The 10,716-nt window shown below is 51.0% G+C and overlaps 1 protein-coding gene across 1 annotated transcript; it reads right to left on the reverse strand.

Moving 5' to 3' along the window:
• Positions 1-407: 407 nt before the first annotated feature.
• LOC309603878 (olfactory receptor 14C36-like) lies at positions 408-1,205 on the reverse strand (the record flags this gene model as incomplete). The annotated part of the gene is made up of 1 exon (XM_082338763.1): positions 408-1,205. One exon carries the CDS (start codon positions 1,203-1,205, stop codon positions 408-410), a length of 798 nt encoding a protein of 265 aa, XP_082194889.1.
• Between the last annotated feature and the right edge of the window lie 9,511 nt (positions 1,206-10,716).

Raw genomic sequence — 10,716 nt, forward strand, 5'->3', positions numbered from 1 at the left:
CTTCCTTACAGCAACGCAGGGGCTCAGAGAGAGAGTGTGGAATTTAAAAGAGAACAGCTCCAGAAAGACCAAGCGCTGGTGCTCCCCAGCAGTGGTGCTGTGCCAGGACTCTTTTCCCCTCCACCTCTGCACACAGGCACGGCCACTGCAGCACCAGAAGAAGTCTCAGAAAAAGGACCTCAGATGAAGAAGTCGCTGCAGGGTCTTTTTGTTTTTTTAAATGCACAGAGAACATGGCTCTTATTTCAACAGTCTCTGGGTAACACTAGAAAGGTAGATAAGGAATTAGAAATGGTGTAAAGAATGACATTAATTTCTGCACACTATCACATGTAAAACAGAGCAAAAAACCCTCCACCTCACCACCAAAACCTCCAGAAGACAGGCTGAGCCTGTAATGAGCTACACTATGAGCGATATGCATGAGAAAATGGACAGTTTACTGCTTCAGAAAAGCATCCAGTCATCAGTTTCCACACTGCATCCTTGAGCTCCTGGTTCCTCATGCTGTAGATGAGGGGGTTCACTGCTGGAGGCACCACCGAGTACAGAACTGCCACCACCAGATCCAGCAATGGGGAGGAGATGGAGGGAGGCTTCAGGTAGGCAAACATGCCAGTGCTTAGAAAAAGCGAGACCACGGCCAGGTGAGCGAAGCACATGGAAAAGGCCTTGTGCCGTCCCTGCTCAGAGGGGATCCTCAGCACGGCCCTGAAGATATGCACATAGGACAGCACAATGAAAACAAAACAGCCATATGCTGCTAAGAGACTAACCACAATAAGCCCAACTTCCCTGAGGTAGGAGTGTGAGCAGGAGAGCTTGAGGATCTGGGGGATTTCACAGAAGAACTGGTCCATGACATTGCCTTGGCAGAGGGGGAGTGAAAATGTATTGGCAGACTGCAGCAGAGAATTGAGAAAGCCACTGCCCCAGGCAGCTGCTGCCATGTGGACACAAGCTCTGCTGCCCAGGAGGGTCCCATAGTGCAGAGGTTTGCAGATGGCAACGTAGCGGTCATAGGACATGATGGTGACGAGACAATACTCTGCTGCCATCAAAAAGACAAACAGAAAGACCTGGGCAGCACATCCCTGGCAGGAGATGGCCGTGGTGTCCCAGAGGGAATTGGCCATGGCTTTGGGGAGAATGATGGAGATGGAGCCCAGGTCAAGGATGGAGAGGTTGAGGAGGAAGAAGTACATGGGGGTGTGGAGGTGGTGGTTGCAGGCCACGGTGGTGATGATGAGGCCGTTGCCCAGGAGGGCAGCCAGGTAGATGCCCAGGAAGAGCCAGAAGTACACGAGCTGCAGCTCCCGTGTGTCTGCGAATGCCAAGAGGATGAATTCAGTGATGGAGCTGGCGTTGGACATTTGCTGCTTCTGGGCATGGGAACCTGTCCAAGGAGGAAAAGGCAGTGAGAAGTTAAGGCAGAGTTCTTTGAGCAAAACCTACTCCAGTTCTCATGGAAACTCCCCAGGCTTCCTTGCCCCTTTCAGGTACACCTTTGTCATGTTGCTTTTATGAGCTCTGCATGGTGTTGGCAGAGGGTGCCACTGGGAACAGGGAGCTCTGCTGTGGACTCTTGAAGTGTCACTCCTGCCCTACAGCAACCGGTAAACAGGAACACAGGGTGATCTCAGATTAAATCCACCTCTGATGCCAGTGAACTTTTCAGCTTTGTTGTTCTCATTTCACCCAACAGCAGAGCAGAGCTGTGGGGATTTTGGTTTGTGTATTTTGTTCTAGTTGCCTCACCGAAACCAAGGAGTGTTTTTAAGGTAGAAAGCTTTGGCATTCCTGTTGCACTCCAGGTGAAACCTTGTGGGTGCTGACAGGCAAAGGAAGCTCCCTGGGCAGGCTGAGTGCTCATCCTGGCAGGCGGCAGAGTCCCTGCCCTGGCACACAGCCCCCTGGGGTGCAGGGACCCTCCTCTGAACGACAGCCCTGCACACCCTGGCTGCACAACTGGCTTCACAGCCCTGCAGCCATCCCCAGGAGAAGGCAGCCATCATGCCCTGTCCTTCTGACCGTGCAGCAGGGAAGCCCTGCCCTGGAGTACGTCCTCCGTCTTCACACCAGGGAAGCCAAGACAGACATCCTGACAGGTCCTAGCAGTCATGGGATGTGCCAGCTCTGGAAGACCTGTCCAGGATACTCGTCTGCATTGCCCTGCTGCCAGAGACTTACCGTGTCAGATGCTGTGAAGATTTCTCTGGGAACAAGCTCAGCTCTGTCCTCCCACCCCAGACTGCCTTTAACCTCTCTCTGCCTCACTCATCTCCCCTCGGTGCCTGCGGGCAGTGCCCTCAGCCCTGCTGCACTTTGCAGAGGAGCCACTCCTGGGCAGAGCTGTCTCTCTGCAGTGCTGCCCACTTGCCATGAGCTCCCTGCATCCCAGGAGCCTGGGCCACCTGAGCAACAGAGGACCAGCCCAAGGCAGCACTTTGTCTCCACGCTCTGGGCTCCCTCCAGGTGTCCCTGGGGCTCCAGGGGAACCTACTGTGAAACAGGCTGAATGTTCCCTCCCTCAGCTGGGGAGAGACACTTCTTTCCTGCAGTGTCATTTCTCCTATCTGAGGCAGAGTTAGGTCTAAAAATCACCTTTGTTGTCTTATTATTAGGCAGGACACCCAGACAAAGACAGGCAGGGATCTTTACTCCTGCTGAGGGAAGGGATTCAGCTGAGTCAATCGAGGCATCTCATCCTGCGTTTCTATTGTGAGCGCTGGAAGGGGACTGAGCTCCCTCCCTTGCCTGTCACAAACCCACAGGACGTGGGATTCCTCTTGCCTCAGTTCAGGCAATAGGGTTAAATAGGCACCTGCATGTGAGTTCCTTGTCTCAGCTCCCATGGTAATTGCTGAAGATGTAGGTCAGGAGTTGGCTGTTCAGGTGAAATAGCTGGTGATGTTTGAGGTACCAGAGGTTGTCCAAGGCATGTGCAACACAGCTGCACCTGTCCCTATTTACTATTTCCTTGGCAGCCTGCGCTGCCATCTGACCAAATACTGTCCTGTATCACAGGGAGAGCTATGTTTCTCTGTCTTTTCCATCAGCTGGCTTGACTAGATCTCCATTGACTATAATGGCGGTTTTCATCCCCATATTGCCTAATCACATCCTGGACAGTTACTCTTTTTAATGTCCAAATTGAGGCCTGTAGTGTTGTATGAGATGTCAAGGCTCTCACACAGAACTACATGCGGCTGGCAGGTACAGCACAGGAAAGCCATCCTCAGTCAGAGCAAGAGTGTGACAGATGCCCCGGACAGCACTGCAGACAGGTTCGGTGCCTTTGTGCAGGCCACTGACAGCCACCACTGCACTGTGGCAGGGTCTGTCCCTTCTCTATCCAGCAGATGTAGGGCAGTCCAGGAACACAAGGCACATCACACTGGGCTCTCCACTTGGGTGCCTACATTCTCAGACTGCTGGTTTTGCTCTGCATCAACCTTTACTCACCCTCTTGATGATACAGCCAAGGAACAGACCAACAGTTTTCACAGTGGGTCTGTCAGCAGCACCTTGTCATTCATGGAGATCACCTTCACGTCCACTGAAGGCCCTCAGGGGCAGCAGAGATACCACTGAAGTAAACCCATTTCTTTCCAGGGCTGCGTTTCCCAGCCCTGTTTCTCTCTGTCCCTGCAACAGCAGGGTTTGCTCACTCTCTTGGCATCCAGTTTCAACTTTATTTTTCCATCTGCTCTCCACTCTGGCATGTCTCTGCTCTGAAGCAAAGCCTTTGCACACATGCGGTCTTGGATGCGTGGTACCAGGTTTTACCAAGACAAGTCAGAGCTTGGCCTGGTGCTGCACCTGAGGTGCTACAGCCCAAATGTGCACCGATGCCCCCAGCCAGGAGCATAGCCAGGACGAGCTGGAGCCTGTGCTTTTTGACATCGATGGAGTAACTGCCAAGGCGTGGTAGAACAAGTCACACAGCTTGGGGTGCTGCAATGGATGGGTACAGGCTTTTCAGGACAGACAGGCTGGAAGGATCAGGAGTGGGGTTTCTCTCAAAGTGAAGAAGCTACTTGGATGTATGGGGATCCTCTGTGGGGCCAGTGAAAACTCTGGTGAGTCCTTGTGAGTGAGGATCAGAGGAGGGCCCAGTAAAAGTGACATTGTGGTGGGAGATGAGGAACCCACGGTCAGGGTGGAGAAGTGGGCATAGTCTTTTCTAAGCACCCCAAGGAAGTCTCTGGATGGAGAAGCTTGGGCCGCACCGGGGATTTTGATGACCCTGGCATTTTCTGGAAGGGGAGCAGAGCAGCATGCAAACAGTCCAGGCAGTTTCTGGAGTTTCTTGGGACAACTTCTGAGCATAGCTGCCAGATGGGCCAACAAAGGTAATGCAAACCTGGATCTGGTACTTGCCAGCAAGGAAGAGCTTGTCCGAGATGTGAAGATCATTGTAAGTCTTGGTTGTCATCACCCTGAAATATTGGGGTCCCAGTTCCTGAGGGGAATGGGGAAGGAAAACAGGAGACTGCAGATGCTGGATGTTAGAAGGGCAGACTTTGGCCTATGCTGGGGAGTTCTAGTGGGGATCCAATGGTCAGCAGCACTGAATGGCAGCAGAGCTCAGTACAGCTGGTCTTCAAGGCCAGCATCCTCCAAGCATAGCAATGGTCTATAACAAATGTCGGCTGAAAGCTGAAAGTAAATTCAAGGGCACCATAATGAGCTGTTACTACTTCAGGGACAGTGAAAGAAGAAGCAAAGATAATATGGAATCACCCCCAAGTTTAGTAAGAGCAGGTGTAGATTGATCTGAGATATTTAGTGTGCTCTTTGACTCAGTTATCACCAGCAAGGTCTCCCAGGCCTTTGTGCCTCAAGGCAGGAGTCTGGATGAAAACAGCCAATGGTGGATGGGAATCAAATCAGGGGCTACTTGAGCAAACTCAAACGTTACCAGTCAGAAGGGACTGGATGTATATATCTGTATTTAAATAGTGGGAGAAAAAGTGCTATCAGCTTGCTGGTCCATGTCCATGGCCTATGAAAAAATAACGAGAATTTACAGACGAGCATCAAAGTTCTGAAAATGAAGGCTTCTTATACACTTATCACACTGAGGTCTTTTCTGCCTACGTTTCAACTTCTGCTTAACATCTTCATTCAAGGGTTGATACAGTTGCCCACACAGAGGTGGCGAGGATACGTGGGAGTACCCGACGCCCCAACATGGTACTAGGAAATGTGACCCAGGGCTGATGGGAGCATTTCTGGAGCAGGAGCTGGCAGACAGGCAGGGTAGGCCAAAGCATCTCAGTTGAGACAACTGATATCTCTCCTTTGAGTAGAAAAGGAAGCCTGGACTGTTGCATCCAGGCTGTCCAGCGCTGGAGGAGGATGAGAAATGAGTGGGTCTAGATGCTGCGGAGTCTACAAAGAACATGCTCCTGTAACCCAGCTATGTTGGGATTAATGCAGATTTGGCTATTCAAAAGAGAACATTCCATTCACGTTGTCTCTTTGCTTCCCTCTGTGAATTGAGGGAGCTTGTGACTGCAGCGTGGGACTCGCTGTGTGCAAAGATTGAATATGGACAAACAGAGTCCGAGGCAGGGAGTGCTTTGGCAGTTCTTGGGATCTATGCTTGATGCAAAAACGTGCTTTCTATTGGGCTAAGGCTATCCACTGTGGAGAGTGGACTTCAGAGGAGGTAAAGTGGACTTAATATACAGCAGAGGAGTGTATTTTATTTTTATTGTACCATGCCTGCCTTTGCTTTTGTTTTTTTGGCAATTAAGAAACATCCTTCTGTGTCTGGGTGCAGCTCGTTCCCCAAATAAAAGAGGTGGAAACCAGTGCCAATGCGATGAAACATGGAGCTACAGACTGTAGTAGAGAAAGGTCAGATTTGAACAAAGGTGCTGTAGATCCCAGGTGCCTGACGAGAGACATGTAGAGTTGGAGGTAGGGACAAAGATTGCCCATGGAGTGTCTAACATACAGGGTCTTGACTTGTCTATGTATTCAGTCTTGACTATGTTTGGTTTCAACACCATTTGGAGATTGCTGATATCACTCAACGTGTAAGCAGACGAATGAAGAAAAGCGGAAGAAATGCCTTCGTGTTGTTTTTGATTACTGAAATCTTTTCACTTCTGAAATCTCTCTAATTAACCACATAAGAACTGAGGAATTAAGAAAATTATGCCCAGAGACTTGTCTCGTTAGGGAATTTTGCATGTTAATGAGCCCTCTGGTGCCAAGTTCCTGAACTGCAGATACTGAAAGTGCAATGAACCGGCCTCTAGCGAAGTAAAAGTCAGCAGCAAACCTCCAGATTTCTGAGGGTGTTAGCAGTCCCCACTGAGAGCCATCACTGAAGAGACCATGGAGGGAATGAGCAGACAAATGTCCTGCTGTTGCCCCCATAATCCAAAGGGAAATGGTTAGCAAGCTGCTACACCACTTAGGCAAGAACAGGCCTATGGGGCTGGATGGGATGCATCCAAGGGTACTGAGGGAGCTGGCGGAAGGGCTCACCAAGCCACTTTCAAACATTTATCAGCAGTCCTGGCTACCTAGGGAGGTCCCAGTTGACTAGAGGTTAGCAAATGTGATGCCCATCCACAAGAAGGGCCAGAAGGAGGATCCAGGGAACTACAGGCCTGTCAGTCTGACCTCAGTGCCCAGAAAGGTTGTGGAGCAGATCATCATTCTATGATCTTGAGTGCCATCCCACAGTACGTACAGGGCAACCAGGGGATCAGGCCCAGTCAGCGTGGCTTTATGACAGGCAGGTCCTGCTTGACTAACCTGATCTCCTTCTATGACAAGATGACCCACTTAGTGGATGAGGGAAAGCCTGTGGATGTTGTTTCCCTGGACTTTAGTAAAGCCTTTGAGACTGTTTCCCACAGCATTCTCCTGGAGAAACTCGCTGCTCATGGCTTGGACAGGTGTACTCCTCACTGCGTAACAAACTGGCTGGATGACCAGGCCCAAAGAGCTGTGGTGGATGGAGTTCAATCCAGTTGGCGGCCGGTCACAAGTGGTGTTCCCCAGGGCTCAATATTGGGGCTGGTTCTGTTTAATATCTTTATCAATGATCTGGACAAGGGGACTGAGTGCACCCTCGGTAAGTTTGCAGATGACACTAAGTCCATAGAATCATAGAATGCTTTGGGATGGAAGGGACCTTTGAAGGTCATCTAGTCCATCCCCCCTGCAATGAGCAGGGACATCTACAACTAGATCAGGTTGCTCAGAGCCCTGTCCAGCCTGTCCTTGAATATTTCCAGGATGGGGCATCTACCACCTCTCTGGGCAACCCCTTACAGTGTTTCACCACCCTCATTGTAAAAAATTTCTTCCTTAGATCTAGTCTGAATCTACCCTCTTGCAATTTAAAACCATTCCCCCTTGTCCTATCGCTACAAGCTCTGCTAAAGAGTCTGTCCCCATCTTTCTTATAAGCCCCCTTTAAGTATTGAAAGGCCACAATAAGGTCTCCCTGCAGCCTTCTCTTCTCCAGGCTGAACAACCCCAGCTCTTTCAGCCTTTCCTCATAGCAGAGGTGCTCCATCCCTCTGATCATTTGCGTGGCCCTCTTCTGGACCCGCTCCAACAGGTCCATGTCCTTCCTGTGCTGAGGACCCCAGAGCTGGAGGCAGTGCTCCATGTGGGGTCTCCCCAGAGCAGAGTAGAGGGGCAGAATCACCTCCCTCAACCTGCTGGCCACGCTTCTTTTGATGCAGCCCAGGAGACGCTTGGCTTTCTGGGCTGCGAGAGCACATTGCAGGCTCATGTCCAGGTTTTCATCTACCAGTACCCCCAACTCCTTCTCCTCAGGGCTGCTCTCAATCCCTTCATCCCCTAGCCTGTACTGATACCAGGGATTGCCCCGACCCAGGTGCAGGACCCTGCACTTGGCCTTGTTAAACCTCATGAGGTTCACACAGGCCTATTTCTGTAGCTTCTCCAGGTCCCTCTGGATGGCATTCCATCCCTCAGGCATGTCAACTGCACCGCTCAGCTTGGTGTCATCCGCAAAATTGCTGAGGGTGCATTTGATCCCGGTCTCTGTGTCATTGATGAAGATATTGAACAACACAGGCCCCCGTACGGACCCCTGAGGGACACCACGTGTCATTGTTCTCAATCTGGACATCGAGCCATTGACCACTACCCTCTGGATGCGACCCTCCTGTCAATTCCTTATCCACCAAACATCTCACTCATCAAATCCATAGCCTTCCAATTTAGAGAGAAGGAGATTGTGGGGGACCGTGTCAAAAGCCTTAGAGAAGTCCAGATAGATGACATCCATAGCTTTTCCCTTGTCCACGGATGTAGTTCCTCCATCATAGAAGGCCACTAGGTTGGTCAGGCAGGACTTGCCCTGGGTGAAGCCATGCTGACTGTCCCGAATCACCTCCCTTTCCTCCATGTGCCTTAGCATAGCTTGTAGGAGGATCTGTTCCATGATCTTCTGAGGCACAGAGGTGAGGCTGACAGGTTGGTAGTTCCCAGGGTCCTCCTTTCTACCCTTTTTAAAAATGGCTGCAATAGTTCCCTTTTTCCAGTCCCCAGGGACTTCCCCTGACTGCCATGGCTTTTCAAATACCATGGAGAGTGGTTTAGCAACTACATCAGCCAATTCCCCCAGGACTCTGGGATGCAAGTTGGGTGGGAGTGTTGATCTGCTGGAGGGTAGGAAGGCTCTGCAGAGGGATCTGGCCAGGCTGGATCGATGGGCAGGGGCCAACTGTATGAGATTCAACAAGGCTCAGTGCCGGGTTCCTGCACTTGGGTCACAACAACCCCGTGCAACGCTATAGTCTTGGGGAAGAGTGGCTGGAGAGCTGCCTGGCGGAAAAGGATCTGGGGGTGTTGGTCGACAGCCGCCTGAACATGAGCCAGTTGTGTGCTCAGGTGGCCAAGAAGGCCACTGGCACCCTGGCTTGTATCAGAAACAGTGTGGCCAGCAGGAATAGGGGAGTGATCGTACCCCTGTACTGGGCACTGATGAGGCCGTGCCTTGAATCCTGTGTTCAGTTTTGGGCCCCTCACTACAAGAAGGACATTGAGGTGCTGGAGCGTGTCCAAAGAAGAGTAATGAAGCTGGTGAAGGGTCTAGAGAACAAGTCTTATGAGGAGTGGCTGAGGGAACTGGTTTTGTTAAGTCTACAGAAAAGGAGGCTGAGGGGAGACCTTGTCGCTCTCTACAACTAACTAAAAGGAGGTTGCAGTGGGTTGGGGGTCAGTCTCTTTTCCCAAGTAACAAGTGATAGGATGAGAGGAAATGGCGTCAAGTTGTGCCAGGGGAGCTTTAGGTTGTATATTAGGAAAAACTTCTTCACCAAAAGGGTTGTGAAGCATTGGAACAGGCTGCCCAGGGAAGGGCATGTAGGCATGGCACGTAGGGACATGGTTTAGTGATGGACTTGGCAGTGTTAGGTTAACAGTTGGACCCATTGATCTCAAAGGCCTTTTCCAAGCTAAACGAGTCTGTGATTCTATGATTCTCCTTTTTGCCCATCCCTCTGGCCTGTCAATGTCCTTTGGGATGGCAGCCTTGCCCTCCAGTGTCATGTCAGCTCTCCTCAATATGGTTTCATCTACAAATGCTATGAAAAAGAGCTCTCTCGTCTCCTCCGGGTCATTAAAAACATGTGAAACAGGGTAGGTGGTGAGACAGACTCTTGCAGGACCCTTCTAGCTAGATGCCTCCAGGCAGAGTACCACACATTGACCGCATCCCTCTGAGCCTGACCAGCCGTCTGGTTCTTTTCCCCTCTACTTATGCACCCATGCAGGCCATAATATCCTAACGTGGGCACAAGAATATTGTGAGGGATGATGCTGAACTCTTCACTGACTTGCAGGTTAAAAGACAGCCACTCTTCTCCTGCTGTCCAGCAATCCTGCCCTTTCATCCCGGAAAGCAAAGAGGATGGCAAGACACAAGCTACCCTGGGGAAAGCCAGTCACCTTCATTTTCAGACACCCAGAAATGGGGTCTGAATGGACACACTCAGACACACTCACAGGCAGCCTTGAGTTTTCCTGCTCATCCCTTGGGTGTTTTTGAAAGGTGCATGCAATGGTTGGGTGCTGCCAGTCGTCAGGGAGTGCCCCCAGTCTCCATGACCTTATAAAGATGATGGAGAGTGTCATCGCTGTGAGACTGGCTTGCCCTCTCAGCTCCCTGGGATGCCAGCCCTCCTTTCCCGTAGACTGGCAAGGATTGCATTTGCTCAAGTGCCCCCTGACTTGATCCACATCCACCACTGCTTGATCTCCTCCAGAGCCCCGCCCTGAGTCACAGAGGCCTGAGAGACCTTGCTGGGGAAGACTGAGGCAAAGAGGATAACAGAGACTCTCATATTTACCTACACCTCCTCTTAGAAAACTCAGCAGTGGCCACACAGTATCTTTGTTTCTTCTTTAACAGTTCCAGAAGTAGTAAACACGCAGATGGTGCCCTTGAATTGCCTTTCAAGTTTAGATTGTGTTGCGATCTGGACTATTGCTGAGCTTGGAGGATGCTGTCCTTGAAGACCAGCCGTACTGAGCTTTGCCACCATGTCACAGCTCTGTCTCCCACAGTATTGGCTCCAGCTCGTCCTGTCTGTGCCCCTGTCTGAGGGCACTGGTGCACACTTGTGCTGAAGCACCCCAGCTCTGGCAGCAGGCAAGCTCCTACTTGCCATAAGGAAACCTGTTACCCAGTGTCCAAGACCCTGAATG

The sequence above is a fragment of the Platalea leucorodia genome (genome assembly GCF_965183815.1).
Source record: "Platalea leucorodia genome assembly, contig: HAP1_HAP1_SCAFFOLD_229, whole genome shotgun sequence".
Lineage (NCBI taxonomy): Eukaryota > Metazoa > Chordata > Aves > Pelecaniformes > Threskiornithidae > Platalea > Platalea leucorodia.